This window comes from Microcaecilia unicolor, chromosome 4, assembly GCF_901765095.1.
Source record: "Microcaecilia unicolor chromosome 4, aMicUni1.1, whole genome shotgun sequence".
In the NCBI taxonomy this organism is placed as follows: Eukaryota; Metazoa; Chordata; class Amphibia; order Gymnophiona; family Siphonopidae; genus Microcaecilia; species Microcaecilia unicolor.
The window spans coordinates 2,120,079-2,141,306 of record NC_044034.1 but is presented as its reverse complement, the minus strand read 5'-3'; the positions used below and the strand labels follow the sequence as shown (position 1 = coordinate 2,141,306).

The following is a 21,228-nucleotide window of genomic DNA, read 5'->3' as shown; positions in this document are numbered from 1 at the left end:
ACATGGGAGGGCTGGAAATGGATGGAGAGGAGAGCAGGAGATAGAGGAGAATTGCTGGACATGGATGGATGGAGGGGTTGGCGGAGAGAGAGGAGAAATGCTGGATGGAGGAGAGGGGAGAGAGAATTATTGCTTTATATGGATACAGGGGAGGGAAGAGAGGAGAAATGCTGGACAAGGATGGAGGGGAGGAGAAGTGCTGGACATGGATGGAGGGGAGGAAAGAAAAAAAGAAGATGCACATGGATGAGGGAAAGGGAAAAGAGGAGAAAAACTGCACATGGATGGAGAAAATAGGCAAAAGCTGGATCCACGTTATACCTCCTCCAGTCAATTCCATGGAGGAGGATCCAGCTTTTACTTACAAGGCACTTTCACTTTCTGTATCCAAACGTTTGGATACAGAAAGTGAAAGTGCCTTGTTGCTTTGTAGCTTTTACTATATGAGATGTGGGGTAAGGAATAATATATTGTAGAGGAATATATTCGAGTTATTCCCCAAGTTTTCCACGTCATCACTGTGACCCCTGACTCAGGTGCTAGTCACCGAAACACGGCCCTTGTCGGGTCTTTTTGTCAAGGCTCATTCATTAAAGAACCGTGTTCCATTTTTAAAGGCCCGTGGTGCTGTTTTTTTGATTGGACTTTAGTTTGTACTTCGTTCCCTCTCTTTTGTTATATCCTCGTCTGTTTATATGCGCCATGGCTGGTATAAGGGGTGTGGCTAATGCGGGTGTGGCTATCATAGGGTGGAGCCATATGTGGTGACCCCACCCATAATGAGTACCGGCACCTTTGTTTCTACAAAAAAAGCACTGATAAATCCCAATAAATATGAAGGCTGAGCTCTGCTGTCGATAATTTTAAATGTAACAATAATCACTAAGTCCCACACAACTCTCAATTTTGTGCAAATGATGATGTGGATTTTCATATTACTAAGGCGGAGAAGAGAGGGTGATGAGTACAGTCCAGACCAAAACAAAAAGCAGAAATGGACCTTCAGGAACAGGACAACGGAAACTCTTTATTGACTTTTCTTGGTCCTTTTCCTGAAGGTCCACTTGTGCTTTTTTGTTTTGGTTTTCATATTTCTGCCAGCGACTTTTACTTGTCCATGATTTCACATTGGACATTGGTTTTTCATCATTTCTTTTCTCCTTCTGTCTGTGCAGGATACAAGCAACAGCTTTTTTTACACATTTGATTTCTTGAAGACTGGTTCTCCTCGCTCCAAGGGGAAGCTGCCAGGCCTGCAACTGAAAGCCTGTCTCTATAAGAAGCGCTGAGAACTGTGAGATGGTGAAGAGCCAGTATTACTCTGTGGCAAGGGGGAACTTTTGCTGATAAAACCTAACCAGGACTGTCGTGTGCATCTGCCTGAGTCCCTGTACAAGCAATAATGACCAGGGATCTTGCCTTTGATGACAGAACCAAAGAGCGCAGGGTGGATATTAAACGAGTTCTCAGCACCTTTGGTAACCTCTCACCTCGTCCTACATCTGACTACCTCTGTGACTTAAGGCCAGGCTATGGGCCTGAATTACATACCTGCTTCTAAATAAGAGAAAATGGAGGCTTCATGGGCAAGTTCATTGCTGCATGGACAGATCTGAAGAAAAGTCAACATGCCCCCCTTGGAATGATGTAGGAGTCCTGAGGGACTGAAGGACACCCCTCCTGTTGTCATGACTGGCCCCGTATTCAGAAAAGATAGTTCCAGCCCAGGCAGGAAGACACATGACAGGGGCAGGGGAAAGATTCTGCCTTCATTCAGCTCGGCTAGGCCTACCTCTCCCAGAACTGTTTTTGTAAATGTTTTAAATGTATAACTAATAAATAAGGTATTTTAAAAGTACATTGTTCCTGTAGCTTCTAGCTTTATTCCTGACCTGAATAATTGTATGCGGCGAGTGTCTGTATCTTGTTGCCAGTTTGGTGAGTGTACAGGCTCCTGAAATGGAGGGTGAGCTATGTACATTTCGTTCAGCCATTCTTCCTTCCCTTGCCAGGTGCAGGGATTGACTGAAGGCCCAGACAGGAACTTTTTTTTTTAGACTATATTTTATAATAGTTTTTGTAAACCGCTTTAACACATTGCACAAAGCAGTATATAAGATTAATAAATCCAGGCCAGTCACTTGCTCCTACTTAAAACCTTCCACCCTTCTTGGGCTCTACTACCATTTTTGGGGGGGGGGGGGAGTGCGAGGCGAAGACAAATGCTATGTGAGCCACATGGGAATGCCCATTTGCTCAGTACAGTCAGTTGTGTAGCTCAACAAACATTTATCTTGTGTTGAAATCAGAGTGGTTTTCCCCCGTTCTTTTTTGGAACACAAGCCTTAGAAGTCAGCCGAGCCTTCCCAGCTTTTGGAGTAGCTGTCTAAGCACTTTTTCTGCCCATCATAGTGAATCAGTCATGAGGTCATTTAAGTTATTTGTTACATTTGTACCCCGCGCTTTCCCACTCATGGCAGGCTCTATGCGGCAGGCAATGGAGGGTTAAGTGTCTTGCCCAGAGTCACAAGGAGCTGCCTGTGCCGGGAATTGAACTCAGTTCCTCAGTTCCCCAGGACCAAAGTCCACCACCCTAACCACTAGGCCACACCTCCAGCTGTGTTTTGGTTTCATCCTCTTTCCATATAGGAATCCTCTGTGTTTATATCACCCATTATTTAATTCTGCCACCATTTTTGTGTCCTCTACCTCCACCAAATCACTTAACCCTCCATTGCTTCAGGTACAAAATTAGATTGAGCCCTCCTGGGACAGGGAAATAACAGCTCACCTTGAACTACTACTGAAAGAGGTGAGCGAAATAAGTAATTAATACTATTTCACTTCCTTTATAGAAAAAACCTGAACAGCTATAATTTAATTAATAAGTTGTTTCACTAGAACGCTTCCACACTGGCCCAATAAAATATTTTTACCTTGCTTACCCACTATTTACTCTCTGTAGCTTTTTTTTCCCCATTTCTTTCTTCCTTGCTTTTGTAGATGTCAGATCCCTGAATGGAAGTCTCTCACCATGGCCCCAGGAAGTTCCTTGCTGCTCCATCCATCTATAGCACATCTTTCTGGTCCCTTGAGCCGGAGACTTCCTTCAATTGGTTAATGTTCAGGAAACCCCTTGTTATCTAGGGTTTATGTTCTGCGTTTCCTCTCATTGAATGTAGACGAGTTAAAGTAGGGTGTAATGCTGGCTTGTCATTTCCTGATTGGTCCAGCTTAATAAGGATCAAGTCACGGGAGGTTGGTCCTATGATGCAAAGACCTAGTTTAAGTGCACACAACCCATCACTCATAATAGCCTATGGAAACCGCCTAGTTTATAATTAATTAATTAAAGAGGAGTCTCGCAGAGCCATTTTCTGATCACCCAATTGGGTGGGGATATTTGCTGGGTTGCTGTGTCATAAAGCTGTACTTGGGTAACCCTTCATCGGATTCTTCCATGTCCCATGACTTCAGGGTAAACATTCAAAGTTCTATGTCAACATGTTCTCTGGTACACCAGCTTCAATCAGTACTTGCTGACATTGAAACGTAACAGCAGATAAAGGTCATATGGCCTATCCGGTCCGCCCACCCATGCCATCAACTATCTTTTCCTCCCCATGTGTTTGTCCCATGCTTTCTTCAATTCAGGTACAGTCTAATCCAGAATTCATTTACCGCAAAATCCCAACTATTGGTTCGAGGCAGCTTATAGTATAAGAAGTCCATGTAATACATATGGGGAATTTCATCAGACATAATACATCAACAATGATACATTCATATTTATATAAATAACATCAAAATTATGAAAGAAAAAACTTTTCATTTTCCTTTCAAACTAAAGGAAGTTTGGCTCAGTTCTAATATGTCGGGGTAGATCGTTCCATTTAACGATGGCATGGGAAGTAAACATCAAATCTAGTTGACACTTGTATCATAATCCTTTAACAGTAGGATATTTTAATATAAATGTATACCCGAGATGAAGAAAAAGATGATTGAGACAAAAGTTCATTAATAAATCCGGTGAAGAAGTATGTAATAAAAAACAATGCAAAACAATTTTTAAAGTAATTCAAGCTTTTAAAGGGAGCCAGTGGAGCTTATGAAGATACTCAGAGATACTATCAATTTCTTAATGGAGTGGAGGAGTAGCCTAGTGGTTAGTGCAGTGGACTTTGATCCTGGGGAACTGAGTTCAATTCCCACTGCAGCTTCTTGTGACTCTGGGCAAGTCACTTAACCCTCCATTGCCCTGGTACAAAATAAGTACCTGAATATATGTAAACCACTTTGAAATTAGTTGCAAAAACCTCAGAAAGGCGGTATATCAAGTCCCATTTCCCTTTCCCTTATGACATCACAATATCAGAAGTGAGCCAAGTATCGGGCAATCAAGCCATTGTGACATCACTGATGAGGTTGGCTCTTATTGGTGGAATGAGTGGAGGAGTAGCCTAGTTGTTAGTGCAGTAGACTTTGATCCTGGGGAACTGTGTTGGGCAATCAAGCCATTGTGACATCACTGATGAGGTTGGCTCTTATTGGTGGAATGAGTGGAGGAGTAGCCTAGTGGTTAGTGCAGTGGACTTTGATCCTGGGGAACTGTATTGGGCAATCAAGCCATTGTGACATCACTGATGAGGTTGGCTCTTATTGGTGGAATAATGAGTGGAGGAGTAGCCTAGTGGTTAGTGCAGTGGACTTTGATCCTGGGGAACTGAGTTCGATTCCCACTGCAGCTCCCTGTGACTCTGGGCAAGTCACTTAACCCTCCATTGCCCCTGGTACAAAATAAGTACCTGAATATATGTAAACCTTTTAATGTAGTTGCAAAAACCTCAGAAAGGCAGTATATCAAGTCCCATTTCCCTTAATCTGGAAGATGAGTCGAGCCGCTGCAGTCAGTATCAGATGGAGTTTTCTCAACAATACAGAATTTAATCCCATCTACAATGAGTTGCAATAGTCCAATTGGGGCAAAACCAACATTTGGACCAGTAGGGCAAAATGGTATTATGAAAATATGATCTAATTAAGCACAATTGTCTTCATCAAAAGATTAGTTTTCTTCCAAAGATTAGCAACCTGAGGCCTGAAATTGAGAAAGGAATAAAAAATTACACCAAGAACCTCTGAATTATCAATATATAGAGTTTTGCCCTGAGGCAGTATAATTTTGGAAGGAATTAGAATAGATGGTTTCTGAAAACAAAGAACTTTGGTTTTGTTAGCATTTAACTTAAGCATATTAGTATTTGCCCAGTTTTTAATTTTATCCATACAACAGAATATTTTCTCAAAAGTATCCTCCAATTTAGTGCATACTTTGACCAGCAGTTATATATATCATCAACATATGAAAATAATCTTTCAGGGGAGGGGGGTTTGGGAGTTGGAAGTTTTATTTTGTTCTGTTCTGCTAAAGCGACTAGGGCTCCAGCTTGGAGAAAAGGCAGCTGAGAGGAGATATGATAGAGGTCTATAAAATAATGAGTGGAGTTGAACAGGTAGATGTGAAGCGTCTGTTCATGCTTTCCAAAAATACTAGGACTAGGGGGCATGCGATGAAGCTACAATGTAGTAAATTTAAAACGAATTGGAGAAAATGTTTCTTCACTCAACTTGTAATTAAACTCTGGAATTCTTTGCCAGAGGATGTGGTAAAGGCAGTTAGCTTAGCGGAGTTTAAAAAAGGTTTGGCCGGCTTCCTAAAGGAAAAGTCCAAAGACCGTTATTAAATGGACTTGGGGAAAATCCACTATTTCTGGGATAAGCAGTATAAAATGTTTTGTACATTTTTGGGATCTTGTCGGGTGTTTGTGACCTGGATTGGCCACTGTTGGAAACAGGATGCTGGGCTCGATGGACCTTTGGTTTTTCCCAGTATGGCAATACTTATGTACTTATGTAATTATACATCTGGTTGGATGCTTTTAAGGCATATATATGTGGACTTATTATGGGTTTCTCAGTAAAATGGTTACAAGATCAAAATAAAACTTTGGAATCCAAAATACGATCACTAGAACGGTCTCAAGTCCAAGCCCCCAAATATCAAACATTTCAACTTCTCTCTAACTTGAGGGTAGAATATAACAATGTTTACAGTAAATTTGCTGCTCATCAACAAATAACTTTGGGAGCTAAGTACTATTCTGAACAAAATCAAAGCTGCATGACTCCTAGCTCAGTACTTAAAAGGGAAAAATATGTAAAACGAATGTTACCTCTCTAATCAGTCCACTAAATAATAAAGTAACAACCTCTGAAAACTATCAAGCTCATTTTCAAAGCACTTAGCCTCCCAAAGTTCCATAGAAACCTATGGAACTTAGCCTCCCAAAGTGCTTTGAAAATATGCCTCTCCATGTCTCAAATTTTTAAAGATTTCTATCAAAAATTATATTCATCTGAACTTACAGCTTGCAACGATGATATCATTTGATTTATAAATAAAGTAAATAAAACAAATGTAGATGCTTTTATATTTGAAGATCTGGAAAAACTAATATCTCTAGATGAAATTATAACAGCCATAAACTCTTTTCCAACAAATAAAGCTCCTGGACCTGTAGAGATACTTAGGTGGGTAAAAGAAAATCATTTATGCAGTAATAACTCTGGACTCGTTTACTCAGGATATGATCAGTACCTCTTATGTGTCCCTAAGCTCTGCTGACAGGCTGTACCAATGAAAGGAATAATGCCAAAATGGAAATATATTTATTATAGATATAAAAAATAACAATATGGCAAAAGGCAAAGCAAGTTACAAAACTCTGTACACTAAATAATGATTATTACACACACATTTATTTATTTATTTGTTGCATTTGTACCCCACATTTTCCCACCTATATGTAGGCTCAATGTGGCTTACATAGTACCGTAATGGCGTTCGCCAAGTCGGTTGATAACAGATACAAGGTTATATTTGTTGGAATGTAATTGTATTTTACATGCATTGCCTGTCACCTATTATTTCTCTGTGATTACTCTGTGACCTCTGATGTGAATTACTTAGAGAGGTCACACAGCTATGCAACTTCCTGTGGGGGTTAGACACAGCAGATGCAGCACATGGAGCACATGGAGCTCATGATCTCTCCTAACCTGAGAGGATCTATGGTGGTGTGAGCATCCATTACCATCTAAGCACATGGAAGGAGCTGATAATACAAATGTATAGTAATATGTATATATAAGCCTGTCTGATTATAATCTAACTGCAAACTGTGAGTAAATAGATGTTTTGTTACTTCAACTTTAAAGTGACTCAGCAGTGAATTATTCAGGGGTGAATGAGAGAGAGATGAAGAAAGAAATTAACATTTCTAAAGCTGAAGCTGTGTGTACTAAAATCTGCTAATTATTTACTACAAATAATCCAACAATATTGTGCTCCTTTGAGCAGGGACTGTCCTTCTATGTTAAATTGTACAGCGCTGCGTAACCCTAGTAGCGCTTTAGAATTGTCAAGTAGTAGTAGTAGTAGTAGGTGTGTGTCAGGCACCATGAGGGTCGAAGGGAATGTAAATTGTTTATTGTCTCGTAAGATCATTGGTTATGCAGTGTTGCTGGGTATGGTGATTTACGGTGGATCGGTGGGGTAAGCCTTTTTGAAGAGGTTGGTTTTTAGTGATTTCCTGAAGTTTAAATGTTCATGGATTGTTTTCACAGCTTTTGGGAGTCCATTCCATAGTTGTGCGCTTATGTAGGAGAAGCAGGATGCGTAAGTTGTTTTGTATTTAAGTCCTTTGCAATTTGGGTAATGTAGGTTTAGATATGATCGTGATAATCCGATCAGTAATTGAACAACTATAATATACAGTGGGGGAAATAAGTATTTGATCCCTTGCTGATTTTGTAAGTTTGCCCACTGACAAAGACATGAGCAGCCCATAATTGAAGGGTAGGTTATTGGTAACAGTGAGAGATAGCACATCACAAATTAAATCCGGAAAATCACATTGTGGAAAGTATATGAATTTATTTGCATTCTGCAGAGGGAAATAAGTATTTGATCCCCCACCAACCAGTAAGAGATCTGGCCCCTACAGACCAGGTAGATGCTCCAAATCAACTCGTTACCTGCATGACAGACAGCTGTCGGCAATGGTCACCTGTATGAAAGACACCTGTCCACAGACTCAGTGAATCAGTCAGACTCTAACCTCTACAAAATGGCCAAGAGCAAGGAGCTGTCTAAGGATGTCAGGGACAAGATCATACACCTGCACAAGGCTGGAATGGGCTACAAAACCATCAGTAAGACGCTGGGCGAGAAGGAGACAACTGTTGGTGCCATAGTAAGAAAATGGAAGAAGTACAAAATGACTGTCAATCGACAAAGATCTGGGGCTCCACGCAAAATCTCACCTCGTGGGGTATCCTTGATCATGAGGAAGGTTAGAAATCAGCCTACAACTACAAGGGGGGAACTTGTCAATGATCTCAAGGCAGCTGGGACCACTGTCACCACGAAAACCATTGGTAACACATTACGACATAACGGATTGCAATCCTGCAGTGCCCGCAAGGTCCCCCTGCTCCGGAAGGCACATGTGACGGCCCGTCTGAAGTTTGCCAGTGAACACCTGGATGATGCCGAGAGTGATTGGGAGAAGGTGCTGTGGTCAGATGAGACAAAAATTGAGCTCTTTGGCATGAACTCAACTCGCCGTGTTTGGAGGAAGAGAAATGCTGCCTATGACCCAAAGAACACCGTCCCCACTGTCAAGCATGGAGGTGGAAATGTTATGTTTTGGGGGTGTTTCTCTGCTAAGGGCACAGGACTACTTCACCGCATCAATGGGAGAATGGATGGGGCCATGTACCGTACAATTCTGAGTGACAACCTCCTTCCCTCCGCCAGGGCCTTAAAAATGGGTCGTGGCTGGGTCTTCCAGCACGACAATGACCCAAAACATACAGCCAAGGCAACAAAGGAGTGGCTCAGGAAGAAGCACATTAGGGTCATGGAGTGGCCTAGCCAGTCACCAGACCTTAATCCCATTGAAAACTTATGGAGGGAGCTGAAGCTGCGAGTTGCCAAGCGACAGCCCAGAACTCTTAATGATTTAGAGATGATCTGCAAAGAGGAGTGGACCAAAATTCCTCCTGACATGTGTGCAAACCTCATCATCAACTACAGAAGACGTCTGACCGCTGTGCTTGCCAACAAGGGTTTTGCCACCAAGTATTAGGTCTTGTTTGCCAGAGGGATTAAATACTTATTTCCCTCTGCAGAATGCAAATAAATTCATATACTTTCCACAATGTGATTTTCCGGATTTAATTTGTGATCTGCTATCTCTCACTGTTACCAATAACCTACCCTTCAATTATGGGCTGCTCATGTCTTTGTCAGTGGGCAAACTTACAAAATCAGCAAGGGATCAAATACTTATTTCCCCCACTGTATACTGAGAAAAGATTAGCAGCACGTTAGGCTAACCACAGGTCCCGTTATAACCAAAGTTGCAGGCAAAAACCATAAACTAGCTGACCCTGAACTATAAGGAGGAAAATCCTGCTTCTCTTACCCTTTGCAGTCCGTAGGTTCCAGACTTCTGACGATGAATCAGATTCCTCCTTTTAGACTCCCACAGAGTACATGCAAGTCTATCCCTGTTCAGGAATAAAGTCCAAGATCTTTGCTCTGTACACCGATTACACAACCTTTGGAGAGTCCACGTACCTGCAACCGAGCTGACCTTGTCAGCTTTTATCACAAGGAATTCAGTTCACTGGTGTTTTGGGAAAAAATTAGTCTCTTTAGCTCCTCTGAGAGTCTCTCTAGCTCCTCTGAGAGAAATCTATACACCAGACATAGTAACATAGTAGATGACGGCAGAAAAAGACCTGCACGGTCCATCCAGTCTGCCCAACAAGACAACTCATGTGTGCTACTTTTTGTGTATACCCTACTTTGATTTGTACCTATGCTCTTCAGGGCACAGACAAATCTTCTTCTCTTCTGTTCTTCTTTCTTTCTCTTCTGTCCAACATTGACATCCTTCTCGGGCCAGGTGCCACATATGGACCAATCACTGTGTACTTCTGTCCAGCAGAATTTATGGTCATGACATTGAGAGGCCTTGTGATTAGCAAACTCCCCATTCATGGTTCATAAATGCATCCAGAGATTCTGTCTCTATGAGGCATGTTTCTACACACCATCCCAGGAGATAAGGTGGAGGCTAGGCTGCAGTAACCACATGTCCTTGGATGAAGTAAGCAGCAGCCAAGAACTATTTTTCCTTTGTAGAAAGCTGGTTTCTTATTTATTCAGGCCTCAGCAGTAGAATCCATATTAGCTCAGCAAAAGATGGTTCAGGCTTACCAGGCCTCTGACCAGCAAAGATGAGACGGCAGTTAAAGACCCCTTCAGACCAGATAGCCTAAGTGCAGAATTTTATAAATATTTTTTGACTGCTTTATCGCCCCTTCTTCATAACCTTTTTCAATCAGATTAACACAGACCAATTTGTAGATGTTACCTTTACAGAAGCACAAATAATAGTTTTTCCAAAGCCTGGGAAGGATCCAAATTTTGTGTCAAATTATAGACCTCTTTCCTTAATTAACCTGGATAGTAACATTTACACCAAAATAATTGCCATTAGACTAGCCAAAGTCCTACCCCATCTTAGTCATTCTGATCAATTTTATTTATTGCATTTGTATCCCAAATATTTCCACCTATTTGCAGGCTCAATGTGGCTTACAGAGTTCTGTTATGGTTTTATGTCTGTTGTGGCTTTATGTCCTAATGCTCCACTACTGATAATTCCAGATTATTTTGCAATGTCCTCCCATTAGATAATACTAACCCGCCCCCCCCCCCCCCCCCAAAAAAAAAAAAAAAAAAAAAAAAAAGTTAGTAGCTCTCTCTTTAGATGCTGAAAAAACCTTTGACAGGGTGGCGTGGAGATATTTATTTCAGGTTTTAAATTGGTTTGGTTTTTGCCCAAATTTCATATAAATGTTAATGATCACTTCTCTTCATCCTTCTCTGTTTATTGTGGCACAAAACAGGGATGCCCTCTCTTGCCCCTTTTATTTAACTTAGCCATTAAACCTTCAGCTATGTCCAATCGACAATAAACACAAATTAAATTAATGGTCTGAAAATGAATGATTTTGAAGTTAAACTGTCATTATATGTGATCTTCTGCTTCATATTTCCACCTGTTCCACATGTTTTTTTTAAATTATTGACTCATTTTCAAAAATCTCCGGCTCTAGAATAAATTGGGGAAAAGACAGAGTGTCTTCCTTTACATCAAGACATCACACAAAAACTTTCCAAAATCCATTGGTGGTATTCATTTCCCAGATCTCATGTATTATCACTCTGCCTTTATCGTTTATTATCGTTTATTTATTTACTAGACCGTCACTTATGGCAAACACTGAGCTCCTTGTCTTTCCACCCAAACCCTCTTCTCCTCTTCCCCCACTTTCTGTCTCTGTTGACAACGCCCTCATCCTCCCCGTCTCTTCAGCCCGCAATCTCGGAGTCATTTTTGACTCCTCCCTCTCCTTCTCTGCCCATATCCAACAGACAGCTAAGACCTGTCGCTTCGTCCTCTATAATATTAGCAAAATTCGCCCATTCCTCTCTGAACAGACCACCCGAACCCTCGTCCACTCGCTCGTTACCTCTCGTCTTGACTATTGCAACCTTCTCCTCACTGGCCTCCCGCTTAGCCACCTATCCCCCCTTCAATCTGTCCAAAATTCCGCCGCACGTCTTATCTACCGTGTGAACCGATACTCTCATATCACCCCTCTCCTCAAGTCGCTTCACTGGCTCCCAATCCACCACCGTATACAGTTGAAGCTTCTCCTATTGACCTTCAAGTGCACTCAATCTGCTGCCCCCATTACCTCTCTCCCCTCCTCTCCCCGTATGTTCCCACCCGTAACCTCCGCTCTCAGAACAAATCACTCCTATCTGTACCCTTCTCCACCACCGCTAACTCCAGACTCCGCCCCTTCTGCCTCGCATCACCTTATGCCTGGAACCGACTTCCCGAGCCCATACGCCATGCGCCCTCCCTGCCCATTTTCAAGTCCTTACTCAAAGCCCATCTCTTCTCCCTTGCTTTTGGTGCCTAACCACCTTCCCCATTCATGATACCTACACTGACTACATAGTCATCTTAAACACTAGTGAGCACTAGAACATCAATTCACCTATTGTAAAACGAAACCAGACAGAATAGTACAGATCGTCGATCCTGCACAGTCAATGCCAACCGAAAGCCATGTCTTTTTCACAAATAGATACACCCTAATCCACTATAGAATAAGTAATCATAAACTTTCTATTTAGACAAAAATTAAACTGAACCCCTGATGCCAGACTCTGTATACAATGCAACACCACAGAAACAGAAACTGTCCCCTAGTACTGTGCAAAATATAAAGACAGCAGATGTAAATTTGAAAAAACCTAACAAGTACCAATCACCACTTTACAAATTAACAAATAGAAATAAAACAAATACAGAAAATAAAATACCATTTTATTGGACTAATACATTTAGCTTCCAGGGGCCAAAATCTCCTTCCTCAGGTCAATACAGTATAGTGCTGTTACAGTATCCTATCCTGACCTGAGGAAGGGGGTTTTGTTCTCTGAAAGTTAAGTCAAAATGTATTAAAATTAGTCCAATAAAAAGATTACTTTATTTACATGTTAAAGCAAAAAAATAAAAATATGTATTTTATTTACAGTTTGTTGTCTCTGGTTTCTGCTTTCCTCATCTTCTTTTCAGTCTTCCTTCCATCCAGCATCTGTCTTCGCTCTCTCTCTCTCTGCCATCCAGTGTCTGCCCTCTCTAATGTCCCTTCCATCCACTGTCTGCCCTCTCTCTCTGCTCCTTCCATCCACTGTCTGCCCCAGTCTGCCATCTCTCTCTCCCTTCCATCCACATCTGCCCTCTATCTCTGCCCCTTCAATCCGTCTGCCCTCCCTCTCCCATCCATCCATCCATCCATCCATCCAGGGTCTGCCCTCCCTCACACTCCCCCCTTCCATCCAGGGTATGTCCCCTCTCTCTCTGCCCCCTCTTTTCAGCCCCCTTATTCCACCTGCCCCTGGTTCCAGCGCCAGCCCACATCTCCCACCTGCCCCCCTTTTCAGCCCCACTATCCCACCAGTCCCCAGCCCTTTTCTTCCATTAGTCCCGAGCTTCAGCCCCCAGCCACTTCTCCCTGTCCCCTTTTCATCCCCCAGTTCCAGCCCCCTTCATCCACCACATGCCTTGCATCCCCCCTTTTCAGCCCCAGACCCATTCTCCCACCTGCCCCTGGCATGGACCCATTTTCCCTCCTGCCCCTTGTCAGACCCCAGTTCCAGCTTCAGACCCCTTCTCCCATCTGAGCACTCCCCTCTGAGCACCCCCACCCCTCCCCAATCCCCTTCTCCCCTCCGAGCGCCCATCTGGGCTCCCCCACCCTCCCCAATCCCCTTCAAGCACCCATCTGAGAACCCCTCTGGGCTCACCCACCCTCCCTCCCCAATCCCCTTCTCCCCTCTGGGCTCCCCCACCTTCCCCTTCTCCCCTCTGAGCTCCCGTCTGGGCTCCCCCACCTTCCCCTTCTCCCCTCTGAGGTCCCCCACCCCTTCCCAATCCCCTTGTCCCCTCTGAACACCCCACCCCTTCTCCCATCTGAGCTCCCCCACCCCTTCTCCCATCTGACCCCCCCCCCGACCTGTTCCCATCACCCCTCGTGGAGAGCTGACAGAGCCCTGTCTCCTGCCATCATCCTTCGTTTTTTTTTAATCCATTGCAGCGACGCAGGCAGCGCTTCGCGTCTGCCCTGCGTGTGCTGTGAAGATAGAAAATCACCTCGTTAGCGTCGGCCTTTCCCCCCCGTTGTGTCCCGCCCTCTTCTGAGGTAACTTCCTATTTCCTCGAGGGCAGGACACAACGGGGGGAATGGCCGACGCTAACGAGGTGATTTTCTATCTTCACAGCACACGCAGGGCAGACGCGAAGCGCTGCCTGCGTCGCTGCAATGGATTAAAAAAAAAAAACGAAGGGGGCAGAAGATGAGGGCTGTCCGGAACACCCCCCCACCCGCTGACAGCTGGGGCGGACCGCCCCCACCGCCCCGCACTTCCTACGCCACTGATCATACCTGATAATTTTCTTTCCATTAATCATAGCTGATCAATCCATAGACTGGTGGGTTGTGTCCATCTACCAGCAGGTGGAGATAGAGAGCAATCCTTTTGCCTCCCTATATGTGGTCATGTGCTGCCGGAAACTCCTCAGTATGTCGATATCAAAGCTCCATCCGCAGGTCTCAGCACTTAGAGAATTACACCCACAAGGGGACACTCTGCCCAGCTCACCACCGCCGAAACGGCGGAGGGGAATGAACCCGGCTCATCCCCACACAAGTGGGGGAGGGGAATCCGTCCAGCTCATCCCCGTGGAGCGGGGGAGGGACACCACACCCGCCGATGTGGGGGGATCTGGCTTATCCTGCGACCGCAACCGCAGGAGGAGCTGGCTGACCCTAACACCGCCGAAGCGGAAGGGATATAAGGCTGCCCTACTGCCACACGAAGCGGGAGGGAGCACCGGCAGAATTTAGGTCTCAATCCAGCCCCGTAAAACGGAGGGGAGAGGAATGCAGCAGCTCACTGTAACACAAAATCGTCTCAACTCCAGAAGAATTAAATCGAAAAAACTTGAACACAAAGATCCTCCTAAACAGGAACTGAAGTCTAAACTTGAACCTGAAATGCAACCAGAATATAAACAGTACATATATCTGGGAGGGGCTATGGATCCTCTGAGCGAAAGATCCGCGCTGCAGAGGGGTAATCCGCTCCATCCGAGCGGGAATCCGTCTCCTCCAAGGAATCCCCAAAGGACCGTTGGGAGAACTCAGATACGCTGCCCTCATCTACATCAGAGGAGACAGAGTCCTCTAGGGCCTGGAAATCCACCCGAGGGCGTTTGCTTCCGGAGGCCTCAACCCCTTTATCAGACAGGGGAGCAGGGGCAGCGTTTTGCATAAGAAAAGCCTGATGCAGCAGCAGCAAAATGAACTCAGGGGAGAAACCCCCCAGACTGTGCACTTCTGCAGCCTGGGCCACGGCCCTAGACGCACCCTCAACCGGCGCTTGCAAGAGCGGGGGAGAAACATGCACATCCAAAACGGCGTCCAGCGTGAAACTCCGAGAAGGAGCCACGCGGGAAGAACGGCGCTTAACTTTTGCCGCTTTCTTGCCGTCGCCCGAATCAAGGGCGACCATAGCATTAACGTCTCCCACCTCAAGGGTGGCCCAAGAAGAAGCCGTCCGAGCAGAGTGGCCGGCCAAAATGGGGGGGGGGGGGGGGGGTGAGCAGTGGGGGATGGGCGCTTATGGCGGGAAAAACCGCCGCACCGGAGGAAGAACCGGGGACACTGACCGGACTCCAAACTGACGCCCAAAAAAGGCGATTCAGGCCTTAAAACCCCCGCATCCCCGCTAGACGTGCACACGCGGTCCGGGGAGCGATTTTTCGCGCCGCCATAAGCCACGTGGAGACCGATCGGGGAATCCCCTGCCCGCTACAAAAGGTAACATAGTAACATAGTAGATGACGGCAGAAAAAGACCTGCACGGTCCATCCAGTCTGCCCAACAAGATAACTCATATTTGCTGCTTTTTGTGTATACCCTACTTTGATTTGTACCTGTGCTCTTCAGGGCACAGACCGTATAAGTCTGCCCAGCACTATCCCCGCCTCCCAACCACCCGCCCCTCCTCCCAACCACCGGCTCCGGCACAGACCGCACAAGTCTGCCCAGCACCATCCCCACCTCCCAACCACCAGCCCCGCCTCCCAACCCCGGCACAGACCGTACAAGTCTGTCCAGCACTATCCCCGCCTCCCAACCACCAGTCCCGCTGCCCACCACCGGCCCTGGCACAGACCGTACAAGTCTGTCCAGCACTATCCCCGCCTCCCAACCACCAGCCCCGCCTCCCGATCCTGACTAAGCTCCTGAGGATCCATTCCTTCGGCACAGGATTCCTTTATGCTTATCCCACGCATGTTTGAATTCCGTTACCGTTTTTATTTCCACCACCTCCCGTGGGAGGGCATTCCAAGCATCCACTACTCTCTCCGTGAAAAAATACTTCCTGACATTTTTCTTGAGTCTGCCCCCCTTCAATCTCATTTCATGTCCTCTCGTTCTACCACCTTCCCATCTCCGGAAAAGGTTCGTTTGCGGATTAATACCTTTCAAATATTTGAACGTCTGTATCATATCACCCCTGTTTCTCCTTTCCTCCAGAGTATACATGTTTAGTTCAGCAAGTCTCTCCTCATATGTCTTGTAACGCAAATCCCATACCATTATCGTAGCTTTTCTTTGCACCGCTTCAATTCTTTTTACATCCTTAACAAGATATACGGCCTCCAAAACTGAACACAATACTCCAGGTGGGGCCTCACCAACGACTTATACAGGGGCATCAACACCCCCTTTCTTCTGCTGGTCACACCTCTCTCTATACAGCCTAACAACTTTCTAGCTACGGCCACCGCCTTGTCACACTGTTTCGTCGCCTTCAAATCCTCAGATACTATCACCCCAAGATCCCTTTCTCCGCCCGTACCTATCAGACTCTCCCCGCCTAACACATACGTCTCCCGTGGATTTCTATTCCCTAAGTGCATCACTTTGCATTTCTTCGCATTGAATTTTAATTGCCAAACCTTAGACCATTCTTCTAGCATCCTCAGATCTTTTTTCATGTTTTCCACTCCCTCCGTGGTGTCCACTCTGTTACAGATCTTAGTATCATCCGCAAATAGGCAAACTTTACCTTCTAACCCTTCGGCAATGTCACTCACAAATATATTGAACAGAATCGGCCCCAGCACCGATCCCTGAGGCACTCCACTACTCACCTTTCCTTCCTCCGAGCGAATTCCATTCACCACCACCCTCTGGCGTCTGTCCGTCAATCAGTTCCTAATTCAGTTTACCTACTCCTCGCTCCGAGCTGTAACGAACTGGTGTCCCAGTGAGTAGCTGCAATGAACGTTTAGAATTAAACGCCTTTAAAGACGTTTAAAAATTTTTTTTTTTTTTTTTTTTTTTTAAACGGAGCCAGCGGGAGGGGGGAGAAAAGGAGGGACCTGGCACCACCAGGTTTGCACTTGCTCAAAAGAGCCCTCAACCCCAGGCCTCAACAAAACCTAAGGATTAGGCTTGGAGGCCTAGCCAGAGCTGCTGCTGTGTGTGACCACCACCTGCTGAGATAGAGAACATACTGAGGAGTTTCCGGCAGCACATGACCACATATAGGGAGGCAAAAGTTTGCTCTCTATCTCCACCTGCTGGTAGATGGACACAACCCACCAGTCTATGGATTGATCAGCATGATGATATGGGAAAAAAAATTAATTGGCTGAAATGGCAGCATTGTGGAATTTGTTCTCTAAGCCAGCTCATTCATAATGGTGCTCTTAAAACTTTCACTCAGCCACAGAATGATTTTTATCTTTCAAATTCTCAGTTTCTACAATGGGCTCAGTTGTTAAATGCTCTTAAATCCATCAATTGTAACTTTAATAAGATTGGTAAAATGACAGCAATGGAGCGTTTCATCACCAAATACTGTTTAGTTGCACCTAGAATTCAAATACAAAATATGAAAAGTTTGGGAACTTTGTTCAAAATAATTTATCTGTTCATCTTTAGAAATTGGTTTGGTCAAAAGTCCCAGGAGGAGCACGCTGTCCTCATCCATCTCCTAATCCTTGTTTTTCCTGCATCATCTCTCCTTGTGGACACCAAGCAAAGCTAAGCTTTGTGAATCTACTTCTTCAGATTTATGTTGGTCTGTAAATTATGAATTTACACCTGTGAATGCTCAGATTTTACTATATTTTGGTCAGACATCTGGTGGAAAGAACTTTTGCAAATCAAAATCTTTCAAGAACACCTAATATGGGAATCATCAGCCTTAGTAACTGATCTTATATCTGCAGGCAAAGCTTTATGTGACTTTTTATTATCCATTACAGTAATCTTACAGTGTACATTTAGTGGAACTGGGTTATTCTGTTTAAGAAATATGAAGAAGCCTATTGGTTTACACATCCCTCGTTGAAAAAAAAGAGGAATTTGGAAGTCCTTTGGTGCCTACTTGAAATCTGCTGCTTCTTGTACTTAATATTGGTAACTATTCTTATAACTGTCTTATACTATTGCATATCTTGCTAGATGTTTGTTCTATTTCATATTATATTTAAAAATGCAACTAAACACTAAAGAACGACAACGTGGGCAGAGCAGCTCATAGGTGTCTTTGGCGCTTTGTTTTGGGTGAACGCGGCGTCGGAGGCCCATCATTGCGCCGAGGAGGCGGGGCTAAGCCGGCTTCAACGTTCTGACGTCACGCCGTCTCCGGCTTTTCAATGTAACCTCCTTGGGCTTTTGCCTGCCAGAAAACGGAAGTGACGCACCGGGAGCGTCCCTAGCGGAAGTTATGCACTATGGCGTGCAGCTACCGGAAGCTCCGGCCACCTGGGCGCCTGCGCAGTGCAGGCTGAAGGCCGCCGCCGCTGTGTTTCCTGCCTGCGGGCTCCGGGGTCGTGGCCGGTGAGGGATGGCGGAGCAGGAGGGCCCCGAGCCCAGGGTGGACATTAACCGGGCGGGAGTGAAGGAGCTGGAGGCGGCGCTCAGCGGAATTGGCCGGAGAAGAGCGCGAGCCATAGTGCGGAAAAGGGAGGTGAGTGTCCGCATTTACGCTCCAGGGATGGACAGGGAGAGCTGGAGGTTGCGAGGCGGAGGAGAGCAGAGCTGGGGTGTGAGCAGAAGGAGAGGCGAGAGCTTGGATTAGGTGGTGTGAGGAGGGGGAGGTGGTGGGAGGTGAGAACTGTGGGGAGGAGAAGGGGAAGTTGGGGGTGGGGGAGGTGAGAACTGGGGGTTCTAGGGTGTAAGGAGGGGAATGCTGAGGCTGGTGGAGTGTGAGGAGGAGGCGAGAGCTGGGGTTTACTGGGTGTGAGCAGAAGGAAAGGTGAGAGCTTGGATTAGGTGGTGTGAGGAGGGGGAGGTGGTGGGAGGTGAGAACTGGGGGGAGGAGAAGGGGAAGTTGGAGGTGGGGGAGGTGAGAACTGGGGGTTCTAGGGTTTGAGGAGGGGAATGCTGGGGGTGGTGGAGTGTGAGGAGGAGGCAAGGGCTGGGGTTTACTGGGTGTGAGCAGAAGGAAAGGTAAGAGCTTGGATTAGGGGGTGTGAGGAGGGGGAGGTGGTGGAGTGTGAGAACTAGGGGTTCTAGGGTTTGAGGAGGGGAATGCTGGGGGTGGTGGAGTGTGAGGAGGAGGCGAGGGCTGGGGTTTACTGGGTGTGAGCAGAAGGAAAGGTGAGAGCTTGGATTAGGTGGTGTGAGGAGGGGGAGGTGGTGGAGTGTGAGAACTAGGGGTTCTAGGGTTTGAGGAGGGGAATGCTGGGGGTGGTGGAGTGTGAGGAGGAGGCGAGGGCTGGGGTTTACTGGGTGTGAGCAGAAGGAGAGGTGAGAGCTTGGATTAGGTGGTGTGAGGAGGGGGAGGTGGTGGAGTGTGAGAACTAGGGGTTCTAGGGTTTGAGGAGGGGAATGCTGGGGGTGGTGGAGTGTGAGGAGGAGGCGAGGGCTGGGGTTTACTGGGTGTGAGCAGAAGGACAGGTGAGAGCTTGGATTAGGTGGTGTGAGGAGGGGGAGGTGGTGGAGTGTGAGAACTAGGGGTTCTAGGGTTTGAGGAGGGGAATGCTGGGGTGGTGGATTGTGAGGAGGAGGCGAGGGCTGGGGTTTACTGGGTGTGAGCAGAAGGAAAGGTGAGAGCTTGGATTAGGGGGTGTGAGGAGGGGGAGGTGGTGGGAGGTGAGAACTGTGGGGAGGAGAAGGGGAAGTTGGGGGTGGGGGAGGTGAGAACTGGGGGTTCTAGGGTTTGAGGAGGGGAATGCTGGGGGTGGTGGAGTGGTGAGGAGGAGGCGAGGGCTGGGGTTTACTGGGTGTGAGCAGAAAGAGAGGGGGGAGGTGGTGGTAAGAGCTTGGATTAGGGGGTGTGAGGAGGGGGAGGTGGTATGTTGAGGGGAATGCTGGAGTGGGGGAGGTGAGAACTGTGGGGAGGAGAAGGGGAAGTTGGTGGGGGAGGTGAGAACTGTGGGGAGGAGAAGGGGAAGTTGGGGGTGGTGGAGTGTGAGGAGGAGGCGAGGGCTGGGGTTTACTGGGTGTGAGCAGAAGGAAAGGCGAGAGCTTGGATTAGGGGGTGTGAGGAGGGGGAGGTGAGAACTGTGGGGAGGAGAAGGGGAAGTTGGGGGTGGGGGAGGTGAGAACTGGGGGGTGTGGGGAGAAGGGAAAGCTGGGGTGGGGGAGGTGAGAACTGTGGGGAGGAGAAGGGGAAGTTGGGGTGGGGGAGGTGAGAACTGGGGGTTCTAGGGTTTGAGGAGGGGAATGCTGGGGGTGGTGGAGTGTGAGGAGGAGGCAAGGGCTGGGGTTTACTGGGTGTGAGCAGAAGGAAAGGTAAGAGCTTGGATTAGGGGGTGTGAGGAGGGGGAGGTGGTGGAGTGTGAGAACTAGGGGTTCTAGGGTTTTGAGGAGGGGAATGCTGGGGGGTGGTGGAGTGTGAGGAGGAGGCGAGGGCTGGGGTTTACTGGGTGTGAGCAGAAGGAAAGGTGAGAGCTTGGATTAGGTGGTGTGAGGAGGGGAGGTGGTGGAGTGTGAGAACTAGGGGTTCTAGGGTTTGAGGAGGGGAATGCTGGGGGTGGGGAGTGTGAGGAGGAGGCGAGGGCTGGGGTTTACTGGGTGTGAGCAGAAGGAGAGATGAGAGCTTGGATTAGGTGGTGTGAGGAGGGGGAGGTGGTGGAGTGTGAGAACTAGGGGTTCTAGGGTTTGAGGAGGGGAATGCTGGGGGTGGTGGAGTATGAGGAGGAGGCGAGGGCTGGGGTTTACTGGGTGTGAGCAGAAGGAAAGGTGAGAGCTTGGATTAGGGGGTGTGAGGAGGGGGAGGTGGTGGGAGGTGAGAACTGTGGGGAGGAGAAGGGGAAGTTGGGGGTGGGGGAGGTGAGAACTGGGGGTTCTAGGGTTTGAGGAGGGGAATGCTGGGGGTGGTGGAGTGTGAGGAGGAGGCGAGGGCTGGGTTTACTGGGTGTGAGCAGAAGGAGAGGGGGGAGGTGGTGGTAAGAGCTTGGATTAGGGGTGTGAGGA

General features: G+C 46.7%; 1 protein-coding gene across 2 annotated transcripts in view; it reads left to right on the top strand.

Moving 5' to 3' along the window:
- Positions 1 to 1,838, top strand: part of RRP8 (ribosomal RNA processing 8) — a 37,227-nt gene extending 35,389 nt beyond the window's left edge. For both annotated transcript variants that reach the window (XM_030199779.1, XM_030199780.1), the window contains exon 8: positions 1,176 to 1,838. In XM_030199779.1, the coding sequence (XP_030055639.1) occupies positions 1,176 to 1,289 (114 nt within the window). In that variant the 3' untranslated portion in view covers positions 1,290 to 1,838. The remainder of the gene's footprint in view (positions 1 to 1,175) is intronic.
- Positions 1,839 to 21,228: the final 19,390 nt, after the last annotated feature.